The 15,270-nt window shown below is 46.7% G+C and overlaps 3 protein-coding genes across 3 annotated transcripts; all 3 read right to left on the bottom strand.

Moving 5' to 3' along the window:
• Positions 1-202: 202 nt before the first annotated feature.
• EMWEY_00042310 (ubiquitin-conjugating enzyme domain-containing protein, putative) lies at positions 203-1,109 on the bottom strand (the record flags this gene model as incomplete). Its single annotated transcript, XM_013482757.1, has 4 exons — positions 203-358; positions 531-600; positions 844-947; positions 1,086-1,109. 4 exons carry the CDS (start codon positions 1,107-1,109, stop codon positions 203-205), a joined length of 354 nt encoding a protein of 117 aa, XP_013338211.1.
• A 2,633-nt stretch (positions 1,110-3,742) lies between these two features.
• Positions 3,743-6,496, bottom strand: EMWEY_00042300 (hypothetical protein; the record flags this gene model as incomplete). The annotated part of the gene is made up of 2 exons (XM_013482756.1): positions 3,743-5,226; positions 5,521-6,496. The coding sequence occupies 2 exons, from the start codon at positions 6,494-6,496 to the stop codon at positions 3,743-3,745; spliced, it is 2,460 nt and encodes an 819-aa protein (XP_013338210.1).
• Positions 6,497-13,558: 7,062 nt separating this feature from the next.
• On the bottom strand, positions 13,559-15,013 carry EMWEY_00042290 (hypothetical protein, conserved; the record flags this gene model as incomplete). Its single annotated transcript, XM_013482755.1, has 2 exons — positions 13,559-13,853; positions 14,715-15,013. The coding sequence occupies 2 exons, from the start codon at positions 15,011-15,013 to the stop codon at positions 13,559-13,561; spliced, it is 594 nt and encodes a 197-aa protein (XP_013338209.1).
• Positions 15,014-15,270: the final 257 nt, after the last annotated feature.

Here is a 15,270-nt window from a genome sequence, read left to right as displayed (position 1 = left end):
AAAAACCCTAAACCCTAAACCCTAAACCCTAATAAACCCTTGAAAGGTTAGATAGATAGAGGGGAAGGAGAGGATTATAATAAATATAAATATAAATATATAAACCCTCATTATAAACCCTAGGAAGAATTAAAAGGGGAGGTGGTGTGTACCAGGATATTTATACATCAACAGCCAAACCCTAAACCCTAAACCCTAAACCCTAATTACCTGGATTGGGGTCTGTAAGTAGAGAAGAGATAGATAATAATACTTTGCTGATGGTCAAGGCAGGAGACCATTGGTCCTTTAATATATCTAAACAGATTGCCCCTTGGCCATTAATATTAGGGTGGTATATCTTTGTAGTAAAGTTCACCTGCAGCAGCAGCAGCAGCAGCAGCAGCAGCAGCAGCAGCAGCAGCAACAGCAGCAGGAGTTGCAGCAATAGCAGCAACGGGAGAGAGGGAGGGCTACAGGGAGTAGATAAGAAAGAAAAGGGTATATAGATAGTAAGGGTTTATTATTAGGGTTTAGGGTTTAGGGTTTACCTTTGGGGGTTTAAATGGATAGTCGGAGGGAAAATGAATATTTAAGAAGAAAACACCGCCCGTATAAGGGCTGCAAAAAAAAATACACAAACCCTAAACCCTAAACCCTAATGGGTAATAATTCCTTTAAGCGACGAGGGAGTATCCTCTCCTCCTCCTATACTATTATAGAGACGCTTCCTCTTTATGCCATTTCTAGGGTTCAAAGACGACCCCCAGCAGCTAGGGTTTAGGGTTTACGACGGCGCCAGTTAGGGTTTATTAGGGTTTAGGGTTTATTAGGGTTTAGGGTCAATTAGGGTTTAGGGTTTACCTATCTTCAGGGCCCATAATCGTGGCCTGCCAATGAAACAGATCATCTCCAACAGGCCCCGCAGAACAATTTGTAGGCGGGTCCTTGCTTAGGTCATTGAGCTCCTGCATACAAACCCTAAACCCTAAACCCTAAACTCTAAACCCTAAACCCTAGAAAATGTAAAAAATTCTAGAAACGCGAAAGAGTCCTAGAAACTTCAATCGTAAAAACCCTAAACCCTAAACCCTAATCCTACGAACCTTGTTAATACGTTTAAGCGCCATTTTCCCTTTTTATACGAATAAAAAAGAAGAGAAAAAGATAAATAATAAGGCAGACCTAAGGGGGGGCCCCAGGCCGCAAGAAGAAAGATTCAGGTGTCTGTACACCTGAAGTACTAGCCGGTTATATGTGCAACAAGAAGCAAACCCTAATTTAACCTTATTGAGCCCTGTAAGCAATCACGCAGCCACACAAACCCTAAACCCTAAACCCTAAACCCTAAACCCTAGGAGGGTGGTGGAGGAGAGTGAGGAGGAGGGCCGCTGGTGCCCCCCGAGGCGACGGGGAGCCCCGGGCCCCCCCCTACAGCAGCAAATAGAACAAAGGAGAGAGAAAGGGATGCATGCAGCAGCAGCAGCACCTGCATGACAGCAGCAGCAGCGGCAAGCAGCAGCAGGAGCAGCGGGGCGCGTCTGGGCCGCAGCAGCAGCAGCAGCAAAGCCCCCCAGCAGCAGAAGGGAGCAGAAGACAGGAAGCATAAGGCAAGGTCAATATTGAGGTGTACATACACCATAGAGAAACACTTGCAACAGCAGCAGCAGCAGCAGCGGCAGCAGCAGCAGCAGTAGCTGGAGCTGCAGCAGCAGTAGCCTACCGCCGCAGGAACCGCCGCTGTAAGGGTTTAGCCAACATGCATACACTCTGCTGCTGCTAGCAGCAAGAAAGAAATAAATAAACCCTCAATAAAGAGAAAATAAACTTAAGGGGAAAAGAAAGAAAAGGACCTTCCTGCAGCAGACCCTGAAGGCAGCAGCAAGCAGCAGCAACCCCAAATCAAATCCGTTGGGGGGCAGCAGCAGCAGCAGCAGCAGCAGCAGCAACAGCAGCAGCAGCAGCAGCAGGCTGCTGCAGCAACAGCAGCAGCAGCAGCAGCAGCAGCAACCGCCGGCTCTTCTCCGACGACCGACACCGCTAAACCCTAAACCCTAAACCCTAAACCCTAAACCCTAAACCAACAGGAAACAACTATACCTTCAGTCCCAATAAAAGATCTTGTTTTCTTGCAGCTAAAGATCAAACCACAAACCCTAAACCCTAAACCCTCGCCGCAACTCTTGCTGCACGCCGCTTCTGTCGCTGCAGCAGCAGCGCCCTGCTGCTGCTGCTGCTGCTGCTGCTGCTGCTGCTGCAGCGGGGCCGCCATGCAACAGCAGCAGCAGCAGCAGGGATACGTACATGTTTCTGTTAAATAGCAATATTTATAATATAAATAACTTTATTATATTTAACTTGTTTATTTTAATTATACACTATTCCCTCCTTATATATACAACCTGCTGCTGCTGCTGCTACTGCTGCTGCTGCTGCTGCTCCCTCACTGGGGTGTACATACCTGCCTTTAGACACCCGTCGCTCTCAGTGCCCGTTTCTTTAGTTCATTCTTTCTGCTGCTGCTGCTGCTTAAAATGGGGCTGCATGCGCTTTATAGGGGGGCCCCTAGGGGCCCCAGGTCCCCTAAGGGGCCCCCTCTGCTGCTGCTCTTCCCCTGTTGCTGGCTGCTTTACTACTTCCTCTATGCATGCACGCATGCAGCTGCCTATACACCGCAGGAATGGGGATGGTGGGCCCCTAGGTACAACTAAGGGGTTTAGTGCTGCAGCAATCTAAACAGAAAGAGGAAGGCAGGGGCCCCCTAAGACGAGGCGCTGCGGTGCCTCCTGCTGCTATTGGCACGTACTGCTGCTGTTGCTGCAGCAACCGCAGCAGCCGCAGCAGCAGCAAATGCCACATGCTGCTGCTGCTGCATCAGGGGGCCCTCCTGCTGCAGATAAGGGGGGACTGTTACTAGACTAGCAGCAGCAAATACAATCATATCTATACACCTCCCCCTATGCACACTATAGGTTAGCTAGCTAGCTAGCTAGCTAGCTAGCTACCTGTAACTTGCTAGCTATAGCTAGCTAGCTATAGCTATCTACAGCTAGCTAGCTAGCCACAGCTGTCTATGGCTAGCTAGCTAACTGTTGTAGTAAACAGGAAAGAGAAAGAAATGCGTCTCTTCTCTGCGTCGCAAACGTTGCTGTTATGTTGCTGCAGCAGCAGCTGCTGCTGCTGCTGCTACTTCTTAATAGTAAAGGCGTGGATCAATAACAGCCCTCGTTTACTGCAGCAACTGCAGCAGCAGCAGCAGCAGCAGCAGCAGCAGCAGCAAAATAAAGATTTTGCTGCTGCTTTTTCCTGTCTCTTATAAATATTTATTTATTTATTTATTTATATTATTTATATGTAAACTAATTCCTTTTTATTCAGCAGCAGCAACAACTGTCTCCTTTTATTATAATTAATAAAACAGCAGCAGCAAGTGTCTCCTTTTATTATTAATTTATTTGTCTCTTTTTTTTTCCTTTTATTTACTACTAACTATTGCTTATTTATTTATTTATTTATTTTATTTATTTATTTATTTATTTATTTATTTATTTTATTAATAAAATTTCTAGTTGCTGCTGCTGCAGCACATGCAAAAATAGAATTGGGGCCTTATTGAGGCTCGTGCCTCGCAGCAGCAGCTGCTGCAGCAGCTGCTGCTGCGAGGCAGCAGTTGCTGCTGGTTGCTGCAGCAGCAACTACAAGGAGATCCCCACGGCGACAGTAATAGTACCACCACCACCACCATAACCACCAGCAGCAGCAGCTAGTGCTGCAGCTGTTGTTGTTGCTGCTGCTGTTGCTGCAACTGTTGCTGCTGTTGCTGCTGCTGCTGCAGCTGTTGCTGCTGTTGCTGCTGCTGCTGCTGCTGCTGTTGCTGCAGGAGTGCCCTGTCTCTTATTTGTGTATGGCTGGCGTAGTGCTGCTGCTGCACATCAGGGGGAATAGGATAGAAAGGGGCAAGCGGATAAGATAAAAGATGTGCATAAGCAGCAGAAGCAGCAACAAGGGGCCCCTTTATATCATGGGGCCCTTGGGTACCCTGTGCATGCAGAGGCATAAAAGGATAAGGAGACAATGCATATCTATATAAATCCCCATAAGTACCATCCCCATACACAAGACCATCTCCTCCTAGTTGCTGCGGTGGTGGGGGCCCCCCTGGAAGGTGGGCCCCTGCTAGGGGCCCCCCACCTGGGAGGGGCCCACCGGGCAAGTGACCTGCTGCAAGGGGCCCACCTGGAAGGGGCCCCGCGGCCATAGGAACTCCGACGGCCGCAAGGGGTGGGGGCCCCATAGGGGGGCCCCTGAGGTCATTAGCATGTCTCCTGTTACGGGGACGACCTTCATACCCATAAAGGGGCCCCCCCCCTCCCTTCCAGCTATTAGATGTTCCTTGTGAGGAACGAGAAGAGGAGCCCCTATGGGGTACCCCTCCTATACCTGCTGCACCTGATGGGGCCCCCGATGCTGCTGCATGCTGAGACCCGCCACCACGAGTAGGGGCCTCTGATGGGGCCCCCCCTCCCCCATTCATGGTGGATCTTCTGTTGTACGATTTATGAGGATGTGTAGAGTTAGGGGCCCCGGCTGTAGGGGCCCCGTCTCCTCCCCTACTATTGTTGTTATCGTCTTCTTCTTCTTCTGGATTAGAGGGTACCGAGGGGCCCCTAGGGCCCCCTCCCTCCTGCATTGCTGCATCATCTCCATCAGCACCATCAACAGCACCATATCCATCAGCACCATCAGCAGCAGCAGGAGTAGGGTGCTGTCGCTGCTGCTGCTGCTGCTGCTGCTGCTGCTGCTGCTGCTGCTGCTGGTGCTGCTGCTGCTGCTGCTGTTTATTAGAGGAAGAAGAGGATGAGGATGCATAATGTAGATAAATAATTTTACCATTAATATTTCTTTTATTATGTTGCATAGCTTTATATGCATAAAAAGGAGAAGAAAAAGAAAGAAATGCATAACCTTTATTATTTCCTTGTATATCCTTGGGTATATAAATAGATAAAAGTCCATCATCTATGAATACACCACGGAGTGTATCCTCAGTTATATCTGCATGCAGATTACGTACTAGTAATCGTGTTTCCTGTTGTTGCAGCTGCAGCTGTTGCAACTGTTGCAGTTGTTCCTCGTGTTGCTGTTGCTGCTGTTGCTGCTGTTGCTGCTGTTGCTGCTGTTGCTGCTGCTGGTGTCTTGGTAGTGTAGAGAATGGATATGCATGCATAGCTATATGTGCAGCACTAGCTGCATGCGCAGCAGCAAGCTTAACATGTAATAATCTCCCATCTAATATAAGAGGAGGAGGAGGAGAAGAAGAAGAAGAAGAAGAAGAAGAATAAGCAAGACATTTATTAACTGCATGCAGATCCATAAAGGTAATAAATCCAAATCCCTTACTATTTCCTTCCTTATCTTTTATTATTACTGCCTCTTGTATAGGACCAAAAGAAAGAAAAAAAGATCTAAATATATTTTCTTTTGTATTATAATGTATATTTCTTACCATTATACGTCGTAAACATATACTATTTAATATACTTTCTTTGCATGCATTATATACATATTCTTTTTTTGCTGCTAATTTACTTAATACATCTAGTAACTCTACACGCGATAAAACTGATAAAAAATCACGCATATATAATACACGATCCCTATCTACATCTTCATCTTCCACACGATCCCGATCCCGATCCCGATCCACACGATCCCGATCCCGATACACACGATCCCGATCCCGATCCACACGATCCCGATCCCGATCCACACGATCCCGATCCCGATCCACACGATCCCCATCCACACGATCCCCACTATCCTCACTAGCATCACGATCCCCACGATCCCCAAAAGGAGATACTTCGTCTACACAATCATTAGATACATCTTCTCCTCCCCTGTTACCGGTAGTATCAAATAGCTGCTGCTGCTGCTGCTGCTGCTGCTGCTGCTGCTGCTGCTGCTTCTGCTGCTGCTCTTGTTGCACTTGATCGTGCTCCTGATCCTGCACCTGTTCATGTGGCTCTGGATCCTCCCTTACGCTGCTGTTGCTGCTGCTGCTCCTGCTGCTGCCCTCATCATGTCCTGTTGTATTCGTCCCCTCTACAGAGGTCGTGGTACTATTAGGACTATGAGGAGTTGTTACCTGAGGAGACAGTAGATTATCATCATCGTCTCCTTCTCCCTCGGTAGTAGCGCATGCAGCAAGAGAAGGAGACATCTTAGGGCCTAATGTTGCTGCTGCAGCATCTGTTGTTGCATCTGCTGTTGCACCTGCTGCTGCATCTGCTGATGCACCTGCTGCTGCGTCTGTTGCTGCATCTGCTGCAGCTGTTTGTGCTGTAGAGGATTGGGGAGGAGCAGACTCAGCTGCAGCAGCAGCTGCTGCTGCTGCTGCAACCTTTGCTGCTGCAGCACGTACACCCCAAGCACCCGCAGGCAGAGGGGGATCCTTCGCCTCCCCTAAGGAAGGGAAGCCTGATAGAGAAGAGAGAGAAAGCTCCTGCTGCACCATATCCAGCAGCAGCAAGCTGCAGTAGCAGCAGCAGCAGCAAAAACAGACAAATAAAGGTCTTTCTTTCCTTAATAACAATAATTATTAATTATAATATACTTATTTACTGATTGATCCCCACAGAGACAAAACACAAGAAAATTATGTATTTATTGGGGAAGAAAGGGAATTTATACAACTAATATATTATATATAAACCCCTTAATTATAAGGGGAAATGGAGGAAATAATCACCTCCTTAGCAGCAGCAGCGCTTTGCTGCTGCTGCTGCTGGGCTGCTCTAGGAGTTGCTGCTGCGCTTGCTACAGCAAGGCCTGCCTTCTCCTTGACCTGTACAGACAAGGGAGAAGGAAATAGGCAAGACTAGCAGTTAAAAAACAATTAATATACACAAAACAACCTCCCTATGGAGCCATAACACAACACAAACAAACAAATCATGCAGCAGTACACAGCAGCAGTGCTGCTGCTGCTGCTGCTGCAGTGTTCGCTTGCAGCAGCAGCCCGGCAATGGATGTACCACACACCGCCCGATGGGCCCTTGGGTGTCTACTGCTCGTAAATACAATAAAAAAGAAGTAATTATTCCGTTAATTTATTTAAATTATCAGTATTAAGTTAAATAAATAGTAAATAATGTTATTTATCTCCTCAATGAGGAGGAGAGGCACTGGGCTCCATGGATGCAGCTGCGCGCTCCCGCCTCCCTCCCTCCCCATTGAAGAGGAAGGGACCTTGCTTCTTTCCTTCTCTCTTCTCCTCCTTTTCTCCTTCTTTTTGGTTAATTAAAAGGGAAAGGAGCTAAAATAAACAATAAAATATACACATGGAGGTAGAAGATCCATATACAAAAGGCACAAGCACACACCGTACCCGCTCGCCTGCAGCGGGCCTCGTGCACTGCAGGGTATGGGCACCCCTTCAACGTTTTCCTTGAAGTGCACCAAATAAAACAGCTTTAATTAGTATTAATGCAATTAAATTAGCATATAAATACTTTAAAATCATTGACAAGTAGGGAAACCCCCAATGATCTTGCTGCCAGACACTGCCACAAGAGGGAGAGAGAAAGAAAGAGAGGAGAAATTTTGTCTAAATAAAAAGCATTTGTGAGGTAAAAGGAGGTAAAAATACAATTTTTAAAGTTCCCCTTGAGAAAAGCAAAAGATCAATTACCCAATCTTAAGGTCCTTTAAGGGCAGCAGTGCAGTGCTCCCCCTTGAGGGAGGGGGGGGATAGCATACTATGTTCAATGTTGGCAACTCCATAAGTGGGCACATGGAATCTTATAGGCAACCCTAGTAGACACAAAGTATACATGCAAAGGTTTCAACAATTCATTACAGTGTTTGTACACAATGTCCTTCTATGTGCGGTTGCCGTGCGCAAGGAGTTGCAAGGTGCAAGGTTGCAACTCATGGCAGGCTGCCCCCTACCGAGCTAATCAGTTCAAACCCGTAAAGTTGGGGGGGAAGAGGTGTCTTGTCATCAGTTGCAACACTCCTCATTGCAACACCGCGAGCTCATCAGCTCAAGCCCGTGGAGTTGGGCAAAGAGCCAGGATACTGGGGAGTGAGATCCGTTGCATCTAAGTAACTCTCATATCAAGTATTTCGATTCCGTTACAGCTCACTGTTCTCAGCAGGAAATATCATGGACCCGCCTTGAGCGAGGGAGCTACCGGCGTCAGCATTCCTTGCTGCAACTCGTGCTGCAACGACGTGACACAGAAAGACAGAGCAAACCGACCTTTTCTCTTCACAAGATCATTGCAGATAGTCTTTTTACTTTAACGGGGCTCTCAATAGACAGCAGACATGCAAGTATCCCAAGACCCAAACGCTGAATAGGCTGCTGCACATCTCAAGCTATTGATCATTTCGTCAACCCGAGACATTGAAGACGTTGGCTTCACTATATGTTTGTTGCGCGGCTATAGTTTGACTCATATGCACAATTTCTCCTCTCTTTAAGCACTTATGCATTGCGCTGGAGTCTTCTTGTTCTTTTTTTCTTGGGACAGTGATTCCAGTCCAATAGAGGTGTAGAAGTGTTGAGAGTTGCACTATGTCATTGCCTCGTGGGCTCGCTGGAAGCTGCACCAGCTTAGTTAAGAGGTGGTCCAAATTCGTTGAAAGCAAGTCGTACACTCAAGACTGCACCTCCTGTTTACACCCTAATAGTTATATATAAGCCACAACTTATTGGCTCGTTAACGCGTGATTGTACAAACAGGTAGAGGGTCTGTAACGCTGGTCCAGAACCTCCTTCGCTGGTTCCTGTGGACTGCAATGGAGCCAAAATGCTTAAGGCGAAAATTCCATAGATGGAGCTATCCAATCTGCAGGCGTCCTGGGCAGAACAGCAGAAGCTCCTGTAACTGCAAGAGAAGAGGCGGCCTGCCATGCTTTGCAACGCACCCTACTGCAACTCGAGGTGCAAGCCAGCACCAAATACAAAAAAAAAAACAAACCTTCTTAACTGTATGTCTGATCATTGTCAACCGGTTTTGAGAACGCTTGCTTGCCTATCTGCTGTACACTACGGCTGCTTAAGGGTTCACTTGCCCAATTCAGGCAAACCTGTTAACATCGCACACAGTACGCTACAGTGTAGTACTGCAAATCACATGCATTCCAGGTTACGGCTTCTTCCCATCTAGAGACATGAAATCTTGTGGGATGTAGATGACCATGGATCACCATGCATCCTTACGGTTTTCCTTCTGTTACCCTGTGGGTGTGTCATTTCCCTATTCTGGAGAAATATTCAGAATGAGGAGATCAGAGGTAACAACGCCAAATAATACATGTAGATGGGGTATATGCTTACAAAATCATACACATGATTTTTTTTCTCGTTGGCGTCTGGGTTAAAGTGGAAGAAAATCAACCGAGAGAAATCCAGCCCCATCTGCATGCATCCCAATGAGGAGAACTTCATCTTGCTGTACGGGGATGCTGTACACAGGTGGTGCAGACTTTACATTAATAATATACCATTTTAAAAGGAAAAAGGCATTAATAATTAACAGGAGACCTATTGGAAATTATATTGCCAGCAGTGAGGCCATTCGTACAGGACGATCGCCAGCGCACACACAGGCAACGAACGCGATTGTCCTTAACAAGCTTCTTTTTATAGCTATACTCACCAAATATTAGAGTAATTTGGCTGGGCTTTGGAGTCTACAGACACATACAAGGTCTTTCTTCCAATGGAGTAGCCATGTATATGTGTGTCCTCTGGCGTGTAGTATCTGGTTGCACACCCCAAAGGCTGTGGTGCAGTGGGGGGCATTGGGCAGCACTTACACGAGTTTGAAACTTTGCTGGATTTCGAGTCAGCAATTACAGGGTGATAGGAAAGAACATCATGGAAAGTGCGCTTGGTTTTCTGTTGTACTCGTAGTGTCTGACCGAGAAAGTGGCATCGGTAGTGGTTCCCCCACCGATCAGGGGAGTGGAGGATGCCGCTCAAATACAAAAGACGACAGGGAAGCTGATGGAGACGAGGAAGAAATAAATTTAGAATGCGGCTCCTGCAGTGACGAGACAGACACTGGGTCACCGTTTGCCCTGTGCTTTTCTGATATTTGTAGTAGAGAGGCAGATACCTTGGAAAGTCCAGCCATCGAATATATTAAGACGTCTGTTCTCCCTACAATCCAACAGGCACGAACAACTACACAGCCGTTGCATTCAATCTAGTGGGTATTCAGCTTGAGGTTTGAGGGGAAGGGGACGAGGTGGGGGTCACCCACTGCAACACACTGCTGTAGTACTTTTAAGGTACATGTAATTCGCGTTGTGCCTTTTGTCTTGGTGCAGGCGCTAACCGAGGTACTAGTCACTGCCGCAGCAGAGCTAAACCCTCAGTGGATGGTTCCTATATTTACGCACACGAAACCCTTTTCGCAGCTAGACATAAGTAGACTCGCACATGCGTGTGAACTCAACGTTTGATTATACCAGCAATAAGTGCGCTTCACTGAGTGACCATAAGTTTCAGCACATAGTATTTCTTCTCCGTGCAGTCACCTGTTGCCATAGCCACAGAAACTTCAGCGCGGCGAGGTCCCAGCTCCAAGGCAGCATACACATTTTGAGCTATATGCTGAATCCGTACACCGTATGGATGCAACTCGCCTATTGCCTTGCGTCTTCAGCCAACGGCGTTGTTCGTGTCGTGTGTGTCCGTAGTTGTTATTTGCGGCTTACGAGGACGGATCTCTGCAGAATTCGTTATGGGCCCTCCAGAAGGAGCGACAAAACTTCCTTGATCAGAATGAAAATTCAGTGAAAGATTTCCAAGCCAGTCTGACAACTGTTCGCAGAGCTGCACCAACACGCTTACACATTCGATACTTCGTTGACGAGAGTTAAATGAGCGGCCCCTCTCACAGCAACGAGGGCTTGCAGATTGCAACGACTTCCCTAAACCAACACAGCGTGTTAACACACCCATTTAAACCTTTCTTCCATGGAGACAAAAAGAGTCATCTGCACTCGTCTGAAGAGGTGTAGAAACAATCACGTAGTGGTGGAAACCAACAAAAAACCGGCTTGGCCCCTTTTTCCTCAGGGTATGGAGCAGGAAGAACCTGAAGAATTCAATCCCCTGCTTGCGTTAGCAGGCATATTGCAGAAGATGGCAGAAAAGAAGGCCGAAGCAGCTGCAGAAGAGGAAGCTGTCACACCAACAGAGTCCTGCCAACTTGCTGAGGAGGCAGAAGCTACCAAGGAGTAGTACCGCAAGTCTTTCAGCAGTTATTTATACACTTACGAGGCTGCCTAGTTATCGGCTTCCTTGGGGTGTTTAATTACCTAATGTTGAAGGATCTGCTATAAAACTGACCAGCAAACAGTTACATCGCAGCACTCTGGCAATGCCGGAAGTGTGCTGGCAGAAAGCAGGAAAAGTCTACCTTAATATTTTTGCTCCTGTTCCAATGAATAACTAACATATATTGAAAATGGACTTTTTTAAAAGTTCCCCAGTCAAGTGCAGAATTGACAATGACTGTCATCTTGAAGTAATCAGGAATATATTTAATTCGTAACTCCCTCAACTTTAAACTAACTAAACTATTGGTGTACAAGGAAACTTTAGCTCCGAGGCCCGTTGCTATACTTAACGAGCCTTCACTGCTACCCTTCTGCCGGAGCCTGAATTGCCTGATCCCTGCACAAATAGATAGATGCAGTTGTCTTCTGTACCTTTTCCATTTTCTTCTGGAGATCTGGTTCTTGAGGTATCTAATTGGAAGCCTGAATAGCAAAGGACACTGATGCACCAGCCGACGCGGGCATGCATTCTCTACAATATATCCATCGATAGGTAATTCAATGCCTGTTCCCTCGAACAATCAACTTAGTAGCGTTGTTCCTCTATTGAGCAATGTTCCTAAGCCTTTCGCCTTTAACCCCGCCTTCTGCACTACCTGGTGCTCGTGCACCCCACGATTCGTATAGGCTTTATTGGTGCGGAGAGTATCCACCTCCCATTGGAGATGACAGGTGCACAAGTAGGTCAGCCTCGAGGCATCTCCCTCCTGAGCTTCTAGACTACTTGGCACACCCCGATGTGGATCCAGTATAGGGAGCTAAGACGAGGAGGAGGATCAACCTGTGGAGAGGGACAGGCCTATACACACAAGTTATGTTTGCCCTCTACTTCTTATTAATAAAGAATACATGAGTCTACTTCTATTACTTGTTACTTGCAGAGGAAGAAGGGGATTAGGCGCTCTTAAGCAAGGTCCCCCCAGTCATCCACAATGGACAGGGGCCCCCATGCAAGGCGACAGCTGGGGCCTCAGTGCAGCCAGCAGGTCCCCATTCTTTTCCGGGGTTTTCCGTGCATTAATTGCATATTAATGAGTTATGTATTTAATTTTAATTGAATTAATGTTTTTTATTTCTCCCTTTCTCCCTTAAGCACAGTTGTCCCTCCTACTAGCCAGGACTCCACTGGTCTGTCGTCTCCTTTGTGTTTGTTGCTGTCTTCTCTCTAACATATTCATTATCCCTTATTGGTATTAAGACTTACTTTAAGGGGAAGCCCCTAGGGGAGGGGCCCCGGTGGGCCCCAGGGGTACAGAGGAGCTCGAAGGCCGCAGTTGATAGGTAGCGGAGGCGCAAGACAGGAGCAGCAAAGGATTGTGTCTCTCTTTCTCTTTTGCATGCGCTTCCTTAATAAAGATGGACTAGAGACAGTTTAATTAAAGAAAGAAGCAACTGCTGCTTGCTGCCGTAGGCACAACGGCCGTCTGTCAACCTCGCCACTGTCTTAGGTAGATCCTAAACCCTAAACCCTAAACCCTAAACCCTAAACCTTACGCTCTAGACTCTAAGCGTGCTGAGAGGCTCGCCTACATACATTGCTGCAAATACAGCCTTCCAAGGCTCCACATAGCAGCACTAGCAGCAACAGCAGCGGCGTTGCAGCAGCACAGCAACAGCAGCACAGCAGCAGCAGCACAATTAATTAGTAAGGAAATATTAGGGAGAAAATATTGAGGTTGATGGATAAAAGACGAATTATGCAGAATCTTTATATAAACATATTAAGAGATTGCTGCTACAAAATAATATAAGAAAAAAAACCTCATGACTCCCTTCCCCTTTATTTTTGGGGCTTTTTGCATGCATGCATGCATGCATGCGATGCATGCAAGTAGCTGCATGCATGCAGCTGTAAAAGTATATATTTATTCCGCTGCTGCATAAACTGGGCTGAACAAGAGCAGTAAAAGTAGTAACTACAGCAACATTTGCTGCTGCTGCAGCAGGAGCATCAGGAGCAGCATCTGCTGCAACATCTATTGCTGCTGCTGCAGCAGCAACAAGAGCATATAGCTTGCTGCTGCTGTATACTTTATTTGCTGACAGTCTTCGTCCTCATAAAGTGTGTAGAGGGAGCAGCAGCAATAAAATTATTAGATACAGCAGCATTTGCTGCTGCTGCTGCTGCTGCAGCGTCAGGTGCAGCATCATCTGCTGCAGCAACTGTACTGCAGCAGCAGCAGCAAGTACATCAGCTTTGCTGCTGCTGCTTCGTCTATTTGCTGACGGTCTTCGTCCTCTTAAAATGTGCAGAGGGCGAGGAAGGAAGAGACAAATTAAGGAGACAATTTGCCTCGTCTTCTCTTTCTTTTGTGTCTCCTCCTCCTTCGGATCCTGTGCTGCTAAATCGTCTCCTTTTTGGGGCTTTCTTTTGCATGCATAGAGGCAAAGAAGCAAGAGCAAGACCTTCTAATGTCCTGCTGCTGCTGCTGCTGCTGCTGCTGCTGCTGCTGCTCATAAAGGTCTCCTCATACTTGCTGCTCCCTCCTTGCTGAGCTACAAACTCCTCGCTGCAGACACACATGCAATAAACCCTAAACCCTAAACCCTAAACCCTGAGGGATCACCGCCTGTGGCTAGGCTAAAACAGCAGCAGCAGCAGCAGCAGCAGCAGCACTTTGCTGCAGCACCACTAAAACCATCACCATCAACACAAGCAACAGCCAGCTGCATCAACAGCACCAACAGCAACAGCAGCAGCAGCAACAGCTACAGCAACAGCAGCAGCAGCAACAGCTACAGCAACAGCAGCAACTGCAGCAGCAGCAGCAGGAGATTCTTACAGTTTTTGCATGTTAATTTTTCTTCTTGGTACTCTTCTTGTTCTTGTAAGAACAATTTTATAGGTATTATTATTATTATAATAATTATATTTATAATTATTATTATTATATTTATTATTATATTTATTATTATTATTAATACTATTAATATTATTATAATTATTAATTAAAGAAGTAAATTCTTTTTCCTCATCAAAAGGAGAAGATATCTGTATATCTTGCATGCAGCCCCGTGAATTGCATGCAACATTAGGAAGACGGCGCATGCAGCGGGTACGCATGCAACGAGTAGAGTAACAGCTAGCAGGGAAAGGATCTTCTTCTTCTTCTGCTGCTGCTGCTGCTTCTGCTGCTGTTATTGGGGTTCCTTTTGTCTCTGCTGGTTGTGCTGCTGCTGCTGCTGCTGCTGCTGCTCTCGCTGCAGGAGAAGGAGGAAAGAAAGAGTGTGAATCAGGTGCAAGAGGAAACACATCAGAGACGCAGCTGCTGACGGGTGTAGACAAATGCCTACTGCTGCTGCTGCTGCTGCTGCTGCTGCTGCTGCTGCTGCTTCTGTAATTACTGTTGTTATAATAGTTCCTGCTGTACATATTGCCGCTGTTATTGTCGTCTTCGTCGTCGTCATCGTTGCTGTTGTTGCTGTAGCTACTATTGCTGCTGCTGTTGCTGCGGTTGCTGCGGTTGCTGCGGTTGCTGCAGTCCACCTCCTCTCTCTTCATTGCTGCATGCGCTAACTCCAACCTCCTCATCTGCTCCGTAAGAGAGTCCGTGTTTTGTATAAGAGGGAGATGTAGGGCCGCCATAGGTATAGGGCTACGTGTACAGGTTTCCTTGGCTGGGAGGCCAGGAGGGCCCCCAATGGGCCCCATACGGCAGTGTGAGTCCATTTAGGGGCAATATTATATACAATTATTCAATTAAATGTAAATAATTGTATAAATATGACAAGAAGAAAAGAAAAACACACACAATTACCCCTATAACCACCTATGCCTCCTTCCTCTCCTCAGGCAAGGGTCACCTCAGACAGCTAGCTAGACTTTATCAAGCAGTAAACCCCAAGAGACACAAAATCCCTTTTATTTTCTTAATAAACAGACTTAATATAATTAAAGAGAAGGAAAAGAAGGCAAAAAGCAAGGCA

This window comes from Eimeria maxima, genomic scaffold, assembly GCF_000499605.1.
Source record: "Eimeria maxima Weybridge genomic scaffold, Emw_scaff751, whole genome shotgun sequence".
Lineage (NCBI taxonomy): Eukaryota > Apicomplexa > Conoidasida > Eucoccidiorida > Eimeriidae > Eimeria > Eimeria maxima.
This window is presented reverse-complemented; position numbering and strand designations above follow the sequence as displayed.